General features: G+C 42.4%; 1 protein-coding gene across 2 annotated transcripts in view; it reads right to left on the bottom strand.

The window, feature by feature from the left end:
* Positions 1 to 17,492, bottom strand: part of grm1a (glutamate receptor, metabotropic 1a) — a 68,809-nt gene that overhangs the window by 11,682 nt on the left and 39,635 nt on the right. For both annotated transcript variants that reach the window (XM_047388761.1, XM_047388762.1), the window contains exons 4-7: positions 8,194 to 8,429; positions 4,347 to 4,593; positions 3,756 to 3,924; positions 1,612 to 1,738 (exon numbers count right to left, since the gene is read on the bottom strand). In XM_047388761.1, the coding sequence (XP_047244717.1) occupies positions 1,612 to 1,738; positions 3,756 to 3,924; positions 4,347 to 4,593; positions 8,194 to 8,429 (779 nt within the window). The remainder of the gene's footprint in view (positions 1 to 1,611; positions 1,739 to 3,755; positions 3,925 to 4,346; positions 4,594 to 8,193; positions 8,430 to 17,492) is intronic.

Here is a 17,492-nt window from a genome sequence, read left to right as displayed (position 1 = left end):
GCCTGGAAGAGAAGTGGTTTAAATGCATTATTAAAAACCCCTAATTAATAGGTTATTAATGCCAAAGATGAGTGTATGTTAAGCTCTGACCAGAATTGTAAGTGAATGTGCAAAACATGGACTTGTGTGTCTTAACTGCACTAGTTGAATGCTTGTCATCTAGTATGCAGAGGAATATTGAGGAACATAATCGTGGAAAAAAAAAAAGACATCCCTCCACTTCCCCAGCTTAACACTCCATAAATTATATGCTTTTGCTAATAGCATTAAAGTGACTTCACTGAGAAGCCCACTTTTGATCTGACGCCAAACATGTCAAATCATTAGAAATCTGACATTTTAAAGTAGACCATGTTGCCTAACACTAGGAGAATGTGCTTTTTTAATACTGGGTGAGTCAAAACTTAAATTTACGATTCTGGATACTCTCATTCACAATCCTAAAATAAAGAAAGACCATTCTAAGTAAACTAAGGGACACCATTACCAATTCTTTTCAACTAAAGTAATGAGCTTGAAGGGGGGAGTTTCTTCCCCAACACACTGCTGAATGTGTTCCCAATCCTCTCATGGCAGTAATAGGATTTTACTGGAATGAAGAGCTCCTCTTCCTCTCCACTTCATAAATTGCTGTCAAAACAACCACCAGGATCCAACAAGGTAAAGAGCACAGAACAAGGAAGCCTGCAATATTCTCATTTTGTTAGGGTAACAAGGAGCCTGAGGAAGCAATAGGAGAGCTTGGGATCTGGGTGTGACTGATGAAAAGAATCCGTAGGAAAAAAGCAGTGAAGCTGCTGAGGAATGGATCTGTTTCAGAAAGAAGGATGAACTTTGAAATCATAGACTAGTCTGTATGTCAGTGCATCAATTTAATGAAAAAGATTGGTGTGATAGGAGCAGAAACATGTTAAACATTATGGATTGGTTTAGGATAATTACAGTTGAAACCAGATATTCACATAAAATGTATAAAATGGATTGTATTTGTGATATTCAACTTAAACTAAATTTTCCTGTTTTAGGTCAGATAGTATTTCTAATTGCTAAATAACAGAATGAGACACAACTGGTGATAACCTCTTAATAATTTCTTCAAATTCCAAGGTTTACCTGTACTATGTCTGCTTTAAACAACTTGGGATAGCCCAGATGATCACGTCACAACTTTGTAAGCTTTTCATAGATAATTAACAACATAGAAGTAAAAAATATGTGGTCTGTGGTTTTATTCCCTTGTGTGACATCAAGGAGAAATCAAAAGAAATCAGACATGATATCAGGAAGATAATTGTATGTGTTTAGTGTGTTTGGATAACCAAAACATTTAACTCACCTTTAAGGTTTAAAAGGCAATCTTATCAAATACTAATAAAAATACTAAATTTGAAGAAAGTTGACAAAAAATCCCAAGAAAAATCTCTCTCAATATTCTGGCATTAAGCAGGTAAAATTGGTTTCAGTAATCCTAACTGACCAAAAACAGGTAAAGTTTAGTCTGATTTCATGTCTACCAGTACGAAAAGGCAAAGCTTATGTATTTTTACAGTGTATGTAAATATTTGGTTTCAAAAATAGTTTATAGAAAAACAATACGCAAGACTTTCCTACCTGCCAGATCTTCATCGGGCCACCATCCCAGCTCGCAGGCCTTGCAGGTAAACTCATCTTGAACATACTCATTGTCCTTGCAGGTCGTACAAATCCAACAGCAACTCACCTCACCTTTCCTTATCACCTGTGTATAGACATGATTCACCATTTATGGAGCGTAGGCACCTAAGGAACCGATCATGACGCTAATACAATCACAACATGTAGCACAGTACAACTTAGGCAGCATAAAGCAGTAATAAGCATCAATGGATAAGCATCAAAGTCAGGCATCTGTTAGTGCCCTTATTTTTCATGAGTAGAAGACATTGTTTAGAAAACAAGGCCAACTGCTCTTACATTCTGCTCCCGGGGAAGCTGCCACCAGCACTGTGATATGCAACACAGAGTGATGACTAGGGCAGGAAACAAAGCAGATAGAGGAAGAAGCATGGGGGAGCCAACAGGGAGGGGGTGAACCCTCCCTTAAGGGCAGATAAGTGTATAGCAACAGAAACATATTCGGTCCCGGCAGAGGCAAGTCGGGGCTCTTTCTGAAAGTGGTAACAGTGCCAGTTTAATTATTCACTATAACCCTTTTTCCACTAGTCTCTACTTGATTCGGATTGGGTCAGCTCTACACGGTTTGGTTAATTTTCCATTACAATTGAGTACCATCTCAATGTGGGCATGATCGTCAATAGTAAGGTGGCCCCACAGTCTTAAAAGGTAACGTGATGTGATTTGTATGTGCCACAAACACAACCACAGCCTTGACTGCTCTCAGTCTGTGGCTGTTGTCACACTGTTGTCACACTGTGAAAGAAGAGCCAGAGAAGGGTGCAAGCAGCAAGACAAGACACTCTTTATAAATACAGGAGAGAGGGAAGCCATGGAGCGGTATCAAATTGAAGGGTACGAGCAAGTGGACGTATGAGGGTAAGCTAATGCTACCTAATGCTAGCTTGCTATAGTGGTCATATAGACAATAAGCCCAGCGTGCAATGATTTTACAGTTGAAGATATCAGTGAGCAACAGTCTTTTGATGTTGTGTTTTCAGCAGGGGTAGACTCTCTTGGAACTGCAAGCAAGTAGGTACTAAAGGCCAAAAAAGCGAGTAGAGCCAACTAAACCGCATTAAGTAGGGAGTTGTGGAAAAGGGATGTAAGGCAAAATGGCCTTCTCCTTGTCCAGGTAGAGTGAATGTCCCAGTTTTATTAGACACAACGGTATGTGACTAAAGTTTTTAGATCTGAAATGATCTAAGAATCATTCAGGACAGAATGTGTTTAGAGCTCTTTACACCACTTGTTAATGGCACAAAGCCAATGTAATTCTTTATCTGTGAAAGAGTAAATAAGTCGAGGTTATTTATTTCGGTAGATCAATATCCGTCAAGTAATGCAATGAGTCGGATTAGGGTGGCACAATATATCGCCGCTAACATCGGTATTAGTTGGAAAAGTAAAACGGTCGATATTAATAACCAATGTTTATTTCCATATTGTTGTTGTTTGAGTACACGTTTCGGAAGGGAGAGGATAGAGGGTTAGCCATGTGGTATTTGTTCGGGCATGTGACAGTGATAGTGATGCAGCCCAGGGTTGCGGGGTGTTTAACTGAAGCAGAGAACCAATGTGGTCATTTTTACAAGGTGTCAAAAGTGTATGGAATATATATAATATCAGTAAATATTGATATTGACCCAAATTTTCACATTGATGCATCCCTAAGTCAAGTATTCTCTCGTTCAAATTGGAAGTTATTCAAATGATTTCGCAGATTTGTGTTTTATAAAATGCTGATGATGATGTCATATTATAGTTTCCTGAAAAGAGTGGAAATCCTTGGTTGTACTGAAGTTTTCCTAAAAGTCTTAATGTGCATGGTTTCGTCGTGATTTAAAATTACTCTTTCAGATAGATTTTTGAAAATATTCAACCTCAAAGAGGAACATAGACAAACTTGTCCTCTGAGCCTTCAAGATTGTAATTAAAATCATTAGAAAGCTACAGAATTTCAAGCTCATCTTCTCATGCTTAAATAACTTTTTGCAGCTGTTAAACAACTATAGATTTTCAGAAGTTTCATGTTTGAAAAATCACTGGCAGTAGTCATTAAAGGTTGCAGAATTTCCTTTAAGCAGGATTTGAATCCCTACCTTTATCTGTCCTTTGGAGCAGGGGTCACTGCAGACTGAGCGAACCATTTCGCTGCTGTTCATCCACAGCTTGTTGTCGTCGATGCTAAGGATGCCTTCACTCCAGGACCCTACATTTAAGTAGTCAAAGCGGTCTTCACCCACATTTTGGAGATTCATGATGTCATACCTGGAAATATGGAGAGAAAAAGAGAGAGATAGCAGACAAGTGTTGGTATAAACAGGATGAAGTCGAAGAGGGGGAGGTGATTTACAGACATTAAGCAGCCTAGCAGACATTTTCTCGGTTATTTTTTATGTTTCGCAGGGTGAGACCTTGTTTGTTTAGGAGTACACAATGTTCTCATTTTAAAATGAGCCAGAATGTGCTTCACCTAACTTCACACTGTTGGTGGAACTGCACGGCTCTGTTTTCCGACTGTAAAATGGTGTCTGTTATGCTGAAAATAAGGATGAAAGTGGACTGCCACAGTGGACCATCCACTGAATCTGTTCCAGTCCAAACTAATTACATCCGTCTGTGCTCAGGACTGGCGCACATGTATGTGGTCATGCATGAAAGCTCTGTTTCCCATCTCCTCCTTTTCTCACCTGCCTGGGGTGTCTCCGTTTTCATCAAAGTAAATTTCCTCCCCCGACACTCCTCTGAAGGACGTCTTCAGCAGGTAGTCCAGCAGCTTGCTGCCATCAATTGGATCCATTGCCTCACAGAGTCCTGTCTGGCCTGGACACAGCTCCTTATGCATGTCATGGAGGCCGTGAGCCATGGCATATATGGCGTTGATGACAAAACCCATCTTACTGTCTTGAATGTAGTTCTCATGTAGGCCCTCTTTTCCTGTTGAAAGGAAATAAAAAATCATGGAATGTTTTTTTTTTCTTTTTTGTGCCAGTTTACACTGGGAGTGAAAGTCTTAGAACAGCGGAGAAATCTGAATCAGATGGAGAAAACAGAAAACTAAACTAATATCTCTTTTGCTACAATTTGTTGTGTACATATCAACAAATGCATCTAATAGTACAATAGGAAACAGATTGGGGGGACATTCAGGAGAATACTGTAAGAATGTGTGCATACAGTAAGTTTACATACATGCAACATCGGCCTAAATATCATATTAATTTAGGTTTTTTTTAAAGATGCATTTGGAGTGTTCTTTTTCAGGAATGCAGTAAATATACAACAAACATCGGTTAAATAAAAAAATTAAAACTTCATGCCCCAGGTCAGAGCCAAAGCTTTATCTTACCCAAACCCAGTTTTGGTGTGTGTTTGGGGTCATTGTCTTAGTGGAACACCAAATTGCGCCCAGGGAGGAATAACTAAATTATAACTAAACAGCATTGAACACTATTGCAACACAATTGGAGCTTAATATGGAAAACACAGAAATAACCATAACACAAGAACAAAAAAATGAAGTCATACAAAAACAAATATAAAGTCAACTGGATTGTGGCACAAGCCAACTGAAGATTTTATAGGCTGAGCTCCACTAATTCTAATAAGAAGAGTGGTCAAACATTTGGCCACATTTATGTCAGAGGCTGCAACTTACTACATTTATCCAACTTTTAGTGGGTTTATAGGTATATATTTGATGCTTTATGTTTATTTTGACTGTGTAGATTAGAGAAAATCCACAATAAAACAAATTGTTTGCACTTAACTCTGTTTTTGTTTTTTCAATTATTCCACCCTGAAAAGAGATGTTCAAATGTGTCTTAGCTAAACCATTATGATTGCCATACCTGTCATGAGTGTATGTGAACTTTACTCATCAAATGGCATTGCTCAGTAGTCAAATACTTGTCTTTTCTAGAAGACTGTGACATTCTGTAAAATAAATAAATAATTTAAATAAACAGGTTTCCTCCAGTGGTTACAAATAATATTTATTTGTGTCTCTGTAGGTAAAAGGTTTGGAATCTTTGTGATGGGTGCATGTCATCAGGATCACAGGGATCAAAACTACACTGCTCAAAAAAATAAAGGGAACACTTAAACAACACAATATAACTCCAAGTAAATGAAACTTCTGTGAAATCAAACTGTCCACTTAGGAAGCAACACTGATTGACAATCAATTTCACATGATGTTGTGCAAATGGAATAGACAACAGGGGGAAATCTTTGGCGATTAGCAAGACACTCAATAAAGGAGTGGTTCTGCAGGTGGGGACCACAGACCACTTCTCAGTACCTATGCTTTCTGGCTGATGTTTTGGTCACTTTTGAATGTTGGTGGTGCTTTCACACTCATGGTAGCATGAGACGGACTCTACAACCCACACAAGTGGCTCAGGTAGTGCAGCTCATCCAGGATGGCACATCAATGCGAGCTGTGGCAAGAAGGTTTGCTGTGTCTGTCAGCGTAGTGTCCAGAGCCTGGAGGCACTACCAGGAGACAGGCCAGTACACCAGGAGACGTGGAGGAGGCCGTAGAAGGGCAACAACCCAGCAGCAGGACCACTACCTCTGCCTTTGTGCAAGGAGGAACAGGAGGAGCAATGCCAGAGCCCTGCAAAATGACCTCCAGCAGTCCACAAATGTGCATGTGTCTGCACAAACGGTTAGAAACCGACTCCATGAGGATGGTATGAGGGCCCGACGTCCACAAATGGGGGTTGTGCTCACAGCCCAACACCGTGCAGGACGCTTGGCATTTGCCAGAGAACACCAGGATTGGCAAATTCGCCACTGGCGCCCTATGCTCTTCACAGATGAAAGCAGGTTTACACTGAGCACATGTGATAGATGTGACAGAGTCTGGAGACACCGTGGAGAGCGATCTTCTGCCTGCAACATCCTTCAGCATGACCGGTTTGGCAGTGGGTCAGTAATGGTGTGGGGTGGCATTTCTTTGGAGGGGCGCATGACCCTCCATGTGCTCGCCAGAGGTAGCCTGACTGCCATTAGGTACCGAGATGAGATCCTCAGACCCCTTGTGAGACCATATGCTGGTGCGGTTGGCCCTGGGTTCCTCCTAATGCAGGACAATGCTAGACCTCATGTGGCTGGAGTGTGTCAGCAGTTCCTGCAAGATGAAGACATTGAAGCTATGGTCTGGCCCGCCCGTTCCCCAGACCTGAATCCGGTTGAGCACATCTGGGACATCATGTCTCGCTCCATCCACCAACGTCACGTTGCACCACAGACTGTCCAGCAGTTGGCGGATGCTTTAGTCCAGGTCTGGGAGGAGATGCCTTAGGAGACCATCTGCCGTCTCATCAGGAGCATGTCCAGGTGTTGTAGGGAGGTCATACAGACACGTGGAGGCCACACACAATACTGAGCCTCATTTTGACTTCTTTTAAGGATATTACATCAAAGTTGGATCAGCCTATAGTGTGTTTTTCCACTTTAATTTTGTGTGTGACTCCAAATCCAGGCCTCCATTGGTTAATAAATTTGATTTCCATTGATGATTTTTGTGTGATTTTGTTGTCAGCACATTCAAATTAGTACAGAACAAAAGAATATTTCATTCATTCAAATCTGAGATGTGTTATTTGAGTGTTCCCTTCATTTGTTGGAGCAGTGTATAATTAATGGACTTAGTGTGTAATGTGAAGTGTTTAAAAAGTCAGAAATAATGCATTTAAATTAAATAAGTAAATCATATTTAAATTGAATTAAATAAATGTCAGAAGTTGTATGACTATTTATCCCCATTCTAAATAAAAATTGTGATTTCAATTGGCGATGGGGTGAACTGCGCCCTCTGTGACAGATACATACACATTCACTCAAAAAACAGTTGGATATATATATATATATATATATATATATATATATATATATATATATATATATATATATATATATATATATATATATATATATATATATATATATATATATATATATATATATATATATGTTTGCACTAGATGTCAGAGATTAATCATTAATAGATTGGCCAAACTCTTCATGCCTTTGGGGAATCAAATACATACAATGTGAAAGTGGGAAAATAATAAAGATTAGCCTGAATAAACACTCCCCACCTTGAAGGTCTTAGGAAGATTACCGTACATTTAAAAAAGAGTGACACAGACAAAACAGAAGGGCAGCCATGACTACACTGACTGTACGGTGTAACAGTAAAATTCATAAGATTTTCTCCGTATAAAAAGCAGGCTGTGCAATTATTGAATTCAATGTGGTGGTGGTTGATTTTGTCAAGAACAGATTTTACCGTGATCACCTTTGAGAAGCAAATGAAGGGAATATTCAGAAAGAGAAAAACATTTACATATAAATTTACATATTTCATGATTATTCATTTGTTTCAAGGGTTACCGCTTAAATGTAACCCTTCCAAGATAAAAGCATTCAAAATGACACTTTAGATCTTCACATGACAAACCTAATTCAATGCAACCATTTTGTTCTGTTTAGAAACAAATTGCGAATTTCTCTGTTACCACCTACCAGAGCAGACTTTTTTGTAGTTTTTGTTTTCCTCTGGATGCCCCGGGAGCCGACACTGGAATCTATACTGCCAGAACTCGGCAAACCAAGGGTTCCTGGTGTTTTTGTCGATACGCAGCTTCAAGTAATAGTCATCGAAAGTCTTCACCACCTCCGACTGCAGCTTCATGGTAATTCCTCCTTCCGCCTCCTGCTCATAACCCTCCACAACTTCATAGCGGTCAGCCCATCCATCACTGCGGATACAAGTTACACAACACAACACAAATAAACAAGACAATCCTTATGTATAAATTATAGTCATCAGGAAAATGATGATAATTATAGACAATAAAGAATTCACATAACAGTAAGAAGTCTCAGCAGACAGTAATGCCAGTCTTTGCTTGTAATTGTCAATGGTCTTTTAAGATGGATTGTTGTTGGCTGCAATTTGCAATTAATATCAGACTGATACAAGCACAAACATTTGCAAAAGCTTGGAAATTCATTCATTCCGTTACTTTTATTACCAATGCACTGTTATTTTACACAGCACTGTCCTGGGTTTATTCACAATACTTTTGGTGTCATGAACTGATGGCTCATTTATAGCAGGCAATCTTAAAAATTGTATGTCAGTATATCAGATTTAATAGCTTTTAGCTGTAAAGCTGCTCTCAGAGATGATACAAATATATAAATAAAAAGATAATTTCCTTATTTCTAATTGAAAGGTCCTGAAAGGCATCAAATTGTCCCAACAAAGCGTTGTTAATGAGACTTCTATGTTTTTGGTACAACGTGCATACATTAAAACCAAATGTTAACAAACAGGGTATGGAAAACACAAAACATATTTTCTTGCCATCTGACATAAAATCCTGTTTTAGCTCGGTTTGGATTATCAAAACTATTTCTTTCTTCAAATTCAGATGTTTACATGCACTAAGGTGTGCCTTTGAAAACAATTTTTCAAATCCTATGGTGTCATTGTTGTGTAAGGTGCATTCACAACATTTGACTTAACTGAGGACACACCTCAAACACACTGCCTGTGGGAGGTCATGAAACAATCAAAAGAAACCAGCCTGGAGGCTTAGTAGAAGAGAGCGCGACCAATGTTTGGAAGCCTCAGTCCTCAACGCAGACGTCCCAGGTTTGAGTCATGACCTGGTGACACCTTTCCTATATGTCTTCCCCCTCTCCACCCTATTTCAAGACTGTCCACATTTGAAGAAAGAGCCACAAAAAAAAGAAACCAGCCTAGGGGGCCGGCACTTGGCCAAGATATCAGGAAAAGAAGAGATCTTAATTTTTGGAGAAATATCCTGTTGTCTTACAAGCCTAAATTTGAAACAGTGAAATCATCACTACATCTGAAGTGAAAAGGGGGAAGTTTGCAAACCTGGGAACACCATCAACTGTGAAGTACAAGGGAATCCTCAGTGTATGCAAATATTAAAGGAGCATCTCAAGACACCTGCCAGGAAGATAAAGCTTGGGGGAAAATGGATCTTCCAAAGGGACACTGGCCCTAATCATACTGCCAAATTAGCTCAAAAGGATATTAACTTAATTATAGAAGGGAAAATCTGAGAAAATGTGTGATCAAAGCAGCCAAGAAACCTGACTTAGTCAGACCAGTTCTATCAGAAACTTTACTTGTTGTTTTTGATGCAAGAGAAGTTCACTGCAGACAGTTAAGCAAATGTTAAATACTGTTTGCAACAACATTAATGCAATGTTGGTTCATTTTGCAAGATGGAAATATGAACTTATATAATATTTTTTGTCTTTATTGTCTCCATATGAAGATGGTATAATGCAGAATGTAAGATTTTGACAATCTGCTTCAACAATCTTTAAATCAAGAAGATGGAAATCTCCCTAATACTGCCTCAGCTGTTACTGTTGGGTTTAGACAATCCTTTCAGCTTCCTGGTATGCTCGCTTGCATAATCCGATGTGCCTGAACGTCTACCCTATCAAGCTCATTTGGACATATCTGGCCAGTGGGCTCTAAAAGAAATGGAAAACATCAGTGAAAGTGACACTGAAGCACAAATTAACAGATGAACAGCCCCGCTTTGGGCTACCTTTTTCCTAGCAGTCTGAGCCAGTGACTTTTCAGCTTTTTGACTCTCTGTGTCTCTCTGTCTTCTTAATGTTAGCTCTAGACTCCTGCCTTGAAATACCTGTGCTATTGACAGCTACAAACCAATTAAGTGTGACTCACCATGGAACCAATTACCTCACACATTGTTCCAGGTGATTGATAAGGAAACGAGCATGTCTCTGTGAGTTCAGCTCAAAGTCTCTGACCTTTTTGTCTACAGTTACTGCCAGTCAGGAAAATGGAGACATTCACACTAATTTGCGAGATTGTGTGGAAGACACAATGAAGCCAAGTGTGGACCTTATCAAGGCAAAAGCCGTGCATATATTTGTTCAGCTAGAAAATGGGAAAATATGAAAAGTATGTTGAAGGTAAAGCTCAAGTTATTCATAAGTAAGATGACCCTGACATCTGACCCTCTGATCCAGTCATCATGGTAAAAACTGCTCTTCCACAGGTGAACAAACTTTCTTTACAATTAAATGCACACTGTAGTCATCCCACTGAGCAAAATTAGAGACAAATTCAAAGCAATTTAAATTTGTCCGAACAGGCAAATTAACTCAATCTACTTATCATTACTGTCTGTTCTTTTCAGTAATTTATAAACCCTTGCTAATGCTGGCCAATCTCAGTACCATGGCCCTATTTATTCATAGTTTTCTTGGCCCTGCCCACAGAATTTGCAACATGGTGAGTAAAAAACAGATTTTAAAGTTACAGCATCATGACAGACATTTCATGTCTTCATGTTTCAAAAGTATTCTTGCCAAAAATAGGCATTTAAGTGCTGGATGGGTCCCTGTCTCTGTGTGACAGGGCTTAGACCCATATATTAGACCCATATAAAAAACCTGATAACATGAAGTATGCTAAAAGATCTTAAAAAGCAATGCATCATGTCCAGATCATAAGAAACTCAACAACAAATGTGGACCAAAGGCACTGACATCTGTAAGTCTAAGGTAACAAAGCCATATTTAAGGATTTGGGACTTTAACAAACAACACTGAGAGCCATTCACAAATGGAGAAAACATGAAACAGTGGTGAACCTTCCTAATTTCCCACCGATGACTAATTGAACATCTTAAAGCACTACAGGCCTCACTTGCCTCTGTAAAGATCAGTATTCAAGAGTTAAAAAAGAGACTGGTAAAAAACTGCATCCATGGGAGAGTTCGAAGGGAAAAAAACCAATGCTGACCAAGAAGAACCTAGAAGCCCATTTCACATTTCCAAAAAACATCTTGATGATTCGGAAAATAATCTGTAGACACCTGAGACAAAAGTGGACCTTTTTCAAAGGTGTGCATGCCATTACATCCAGCATGAAATAAACACAGCATTTCAGAAAAAGAACATCATACCAGCAGACAAACATGGTGGTGGTAGTGTGATGGTATGGGCCTGCTTTGTTGTTTCAGGCCCTGGATGTTTGTGACCTTTAGCCGAAGCACACTTGGGTTATTCAGCATGAGAATAAAATAGAATAGCAATATCCTTTATTGTCCCTCAGTGGGGAAATTTATGTGCATCAGCAGCAAAGTGTCAGGCAAAAAGGAGGCATGCATATTTACATAAAGCAAGATATAACAACAAAATTAAGAAAAGGAGACTGTACACGAGCGGCAAATCCACAACACCAGAATAAATAGTGTACAGTTATTAAAAATTGCATACTCAGAACTGTCACATCCACAAGTGTTTGTGTTTCGATTTCTGTATGTGTTTTTATCACTTGCTTATTGTTTATGTTCTATATGGTCTTGCCATATAGATCTTGGTTTAGTTTCTTACTTATTTCTAGCGTTCTGTTATCTGTGTATTCTAGTACATTCTCACAGTCCTCATTACTTTATTAAAGAACTTTGTTTTACCATAATCAGTCTCTGCATTTGGGCCCTTCACTCCGAGAATCATCACCAGCATGTCCACCTCTGAGCGGCTGGTTTTGGACTGGCCAAGTCAAAGTCCAAACTTTGGCTATTCATGGTTCAAAACCATTCAGTGTGGCTGAATTAAAACAACCTGTCAAGAAGAGTGGGCCAGATTGCTTTTAATGCAATGTGAAATACTCATTGTCAGTTATCACAAATGCTTAATGGTAGTAGTTGCTGCCAATGGTGGCTCACCAGTTTTAGAGTTTAAGAGGGGATTTATCTTTTTCACATAAAGAATGATTAGAATTTTTATTTCACTTACTGAATGAAATCATTCTTTAAAACCTGTTGTTCAGGTTTTCTCGTACTCGTACTCGTCGTCTTCCGCTTATCCGGGACCGGATCGCGGGGGCAGCAGACTCAGCAGAGACACCCAGACATCCCTCTCCCCAGACACCTCCTCCAGCTCCTCCGGGGGGAGCCCAAGGTGTTCCCAGGCCAGCCGAGAGACATAGTCCCTCCAGCGTGTCCAGGGCCGTCCCCTGGGCCTCCTCCCGGTGGGACGTGCCTGGAACAACTCCCGAGGAAGGCGTCCAGGAGGCATCCGGTATAGATGCCCGAGCCACCTCAACTGGCTCCTCTCGATGTAGAGGAGCAGCGGCTCTACTCCGAGCCCCTCCCGGATGGCCGAGCTCCTCACCCTATCTCTAAGGGAGTGCCCGGCCACCCTACAGAGGAAGATCATTTCAGCCGCTTGTATCCGGGATCTCGTTCTTTCGGTCATGATCCAAAGTTCATGACCATAGGTGAGGGTAGAAACGTAGACCGACCAGTAAATCGAGAGCTTCGCTTTTCGGCTCAGCTCTCTCTTCACCACAATGGACTGGCACAGTGCCCCCATTACTGCGGCAGCCGCACCGATCCGTCTGTCGTTCTCCCGCTCCATTCTTCCCTCACTCGTGAACAAGACCCCGAGATACTTGAACTCTTCCACTTGAGGCAGGAACTCCCCTCCAACCTGAAGAGGACAAGCCACCCTTTTCTGGTCGAGAACCATGGCCTCTGACTTGGAGGAGCTGATTTTCATCCCAGCCGCTTCACACTTGGCTGCGAACCGCCACAGCGCATGCTGTAGGTCTTGGCTAGAGGGGGCCAGCAGGACCACGTCATCTGCAAAAAGAAGAGACAAAATCCACTGGTTCCCAAACCAGACCCCCTCCGGCCCTTGGCTGCATCTAGAAATCCTGTCCATAAAAGTTATGAACAGGACCGGTGACAAAGGGCAGCCCTGCCGGAGTCCAACATGCACCGGGAACAGGTCCGACTTAGTGCCGGCAATGCGGACCAAACTCCTGCTCCGCTCGTATAGGGACCGGATGGCCCCTAATAAAGGGCCCCAGATTCCATACTCCTGGAGCACCCCCCACAGGGCATCACGAGGGACACAGTCGAATGCTTTCTCCAGGGCAACAAAACACATGTGAACCGGTTGGGCAAACTCCCATGAACCCTCGAGTACCCTGTAGAGGGTATAGAGCTGGTCCAGTGTTCCACGGCCGGGAAGAAAACCACACTGCTCCTCCTGAAGCCGAGGTTCGACTATCGGCCGGATTCTCCTCTCCAATACCCTGGCGTAGGCCTTACCAGGGAAGCTGAGGAGTGTGATCTCCTGTAGTTGGAACACACCCTCCGGTCACCCTTCTTATGTAGGGGGACCACCACCCCAGTCTGACAGTCCAGAGACACTGTCCCCGACCGCCACGCAATGTTGAAGAGGCGTGTTAACCATGACAGCCCCACAACATCCAGAGATTTGAGGTACTCAGGGCGGAGCTCATCCACCCCCAAAGCCTTGCCACCGCGGAGCTTTTTAACCACCTCGGTGACTTCAGCCTGGGTGATGACAGAGTCCAACCCCGAGTCCCCAGCTTCTGTTTCCACCAGGGAATGCATGATGGCAGGATTGAGGAGATCCTCGAAGTACTCCTTCCACCGCCCGATAATGTCCTCAGCCAAGGTCAGCAGCCTCCCACCCCCACTATAAACAGTGTTGGCGAAGAACTACTTCCCTCTCCTGAGGCGCCAGACGGTTTGCCAGAATCGCTTCGAGGTCAACCGGTAGTCCTTCTCCACGGCCTCACCGAACTCCTCCCAGGCCCGTGTTTTTGCCTCTGCCACAGCCCGGGCCACAGCACGCTTGGCCTCACGGTACCCGTCAGCCGCCTCAGGAGTCCCACAAGCCAACCACAGCCGATAGGACTCCTTCTTCAGCTTGACAGCATCCCTTACTGCCGGTGTCCACCACCGGGTTCTGGAATTGCCTCAGTGACAGGCACGTTAGACCTTACGGCCGCAGCTACGGGCAGCAGCATCGACAATAGATGCGGAGAACATGGTCCACTCGGACTCTATGTCTCCAACATCCCCCGAAATCTGGTCAAAGCTCTCCCGGAGGTGGGAGTTGAATACATCCCTGGCCGAGGTCTCCGCCAGGCTTTCCCAGCAGACCCTCACTATGCGCTTGGGCCTGTCAAGTCTGTCCGGCTTTCTCCTCCTCCAGCAGATCCAACTTACCACCAGGTGGTGATCAGTGGACAGCTCAGCCCCTCTCTTCACCCGAGTGTCAAAAACATGCGGCCGAAGGTCTGATGATACGACAACAAAGTCGATCATTGACCTCCCGCCTAGGGTGTCCTGGTGCCAAGTGCACTGATGGACACCCTTATGTTTGAACATGGTGTTCATTGTGGACAATTTGTGACTAGCACAGAAGTCCAATAACAAAACACCACTCAGAAACAGATTGGGGAGGCCATTCCTCCCGATCACGCCTCTCCAGGTGTCACTGTCGTTTCCCACGTGGGCGTTGAAGTCCCCCAGCAGAATAATGGAGTCCCCGGGAGGGGCACTATCCAGCACTCCCGACAGGGACACCAAGAAGGCTGGGTACACCGCACTACTGCTCGGTCCGTAGGCCGAAACGACAGTCAGAGACCTATCTCCAACCCGAAGGCGCAGGGATGCGACCCTCTCATCCACTGGGGTAAACCCCAACATGAGACGGCTGAGCTGGGGGGCAACAAGCAAACCCACACCAGCCCGCCGCCTCTCCCCATGGGCCACTCCAGAGTCCAACCCCTCTCAAGGAGATGGGTTCCAGAGCCCACGCTGTGCGTGGAGGTGAGCCCGACTATTTCTAGTCGATATCTCTCGACCTCCCGCACCGTTCAGGTTTTCTTTGATAAAAAAAATTTGTTGGAAGCATCTGAGTGCGACAAAACTGCAATACAGGTCCTTCTCAAAATATTAGCATATTGTGATAAAGTTATTTATTTTCCATAATGTAATGATGAAAATTTAACATTCATATAATTTAGATTCATTGCACTCTAACTGAAATATTTCAGGTCTTTTATTGTCTTAATACGGATGATTTTGGCATACAGCTCATGAAAACCCAAAATTCCTATCTCACAAAATTAGCATATCATTAAAAGGGTCTCTAAACGAGCTATGAACCTAATCATCTGAATCAACGAGTTAACTCTAAACACCTGCAAAAGATTCCTGAGGCCTTTAAAACTCCCAGCCTGGTTCATCACTCAAAACCCCAATCATGGGTAAGACTGCCGACCTGACTGCTGTCCAGAAGGCCACTATTGACACCCTCAAGCAAGAGGGTAAGACACAGAAAGACATTTCTGAACGAATAGGCTGTTCCCAGAGTGCTGTATCAAGGCACCTCAGTGGGAAGTCTGTGGGAAGGAAAAAGTGTGGCAGAAAACGCTGCACAACGAGAAGAGGTGACCGGACCCTGAGGAAGATTGTGGAGAAGGGCCGATTCCAGACCTTGGGGGACCTGCAGAAGCAGTGGACTGAGTCTGGAGTAGAAACATTCAGAGCCACCGTGCACAGGCGTGTGCAGGAAATGGGCTAAAGGTGCCGCATTCCCCAGGTCAAGCCACTTTTGAACCAGAAACAGCAGCAGAAGCGCCTGACCTGGGCTACAGAGAAGCAGCACTGGACTGTTGCTCAGTGGTCCATAGTACTTTTTCGGATGAAAGCAAATTCTGCATGTCATTCGGAAATCAAGGTGCCAGAGTCTGGAGGAGGACTGGGGAGAAGGAAATGCCAAAATGCCAGAAGTCCAGTGTCAAGTACCCACAGTCATTGATGGTCTGGGGTGCCGTGTCAGCTGCTGGTGTTGGTCCACTGTGTTTTATCAAGGGCAGGGTCAATGCAGCTAGCTATCAGGAGATTTTGGAGGACTTCATGCTTCCATCTGCTGAAAAGCTTTATGGAGATGAAGATTTCATTTTTCAGCATGACCTGGCACCTGCTCACAGTGCCAAAACCACTGGTAAATAGTTTACTGACCATGGTATCACTGTGTTCAATTGGCCTGCCAACTCTCCTGACCTGAACCCCATAGAGAATCTGTGGGATATTGTGAAGAGAACGTTGAGAGACTCAAGACCCAACACTCTGGATGAGCTAAAGGCCGCTATCGAAGCATCCTGGGCCTCCATAAGACTTCAGCAGTGCCACAGGCTGATTGCCTCCATGCCACGCCGCATTGAAGCAGTCATTTCCGCCAAAGGATTCCCGACCAAGTATTTAGTGCATAACTGTACATGATTATTTGAAGGTTGACGTTTTTTGTATTAAAAACACTTTTCTTTTATTGGTCGGATGAAATATGCTAATTTTGTGAAATAGGAATTTTGGGTTTTCATGAGCTGTATGCCAAAATCATCCGTATTAAGACAATAAAAGACCTGAAATATTTCAGTTAGTGTGCAATGAATCTAAAATATATGAATGTTAAATTTTCATCATTACATTATGGAAAATAATGAACTTTATCACAATATGCTAATATTTTGAGAAGGACCTGTAATTATTAATTAATTATTTTGAAAAAAAAAACGTTTCTGTTTGACCGTCTGCTTTTGATTCATTCAGATGCAAAAATAAACAGTGCTGCATCAACGTATAACAGACAACAAAATTCAGATTCTGGCACTTTGTTTCCAGCAGCCCTTCACAGATACAGCTTACACAATTTATTTTGAAAGGTACCAAAGATAACCCAGTTTGAACCACATAAAAAGTATTGGTCACCAGAAAAGGATACCCTAAAGGTTCATTAGCTAAAAACACAATTGTCTTTATTATTTAGGCACACACCGACAAATATGCAGTCAATTTCAGGTACAATGCTCGAAAATAGATCTGAGAAAAGAAGCAAAAGTACACAGAAAAACTTAAGAAGACCTCCAGAAATGCTGGAAAGCTATTTATCAAGACCACATTAAA

The sequence above is a fragment of the Girardinichthys multiradiatus genome, chromosome 15 (assembly GCF_021462225.1).
Source record: "Girardinichthys multiradiatus isolate DD_20200921_A chromosome 15, DD_fGirMul_XY1, whole genome shotgun sequence".
Lineage (NCBI taxonomy): Eukaryota > Metazoa > Chordata > Actinopteri > Cyprinodontiformes > Goodeidae > Girardinichthys > Girardinichthys multiradiatus.
This window is presented reverse-complemented; position numbering and strand designations above follow the sequence as displayed.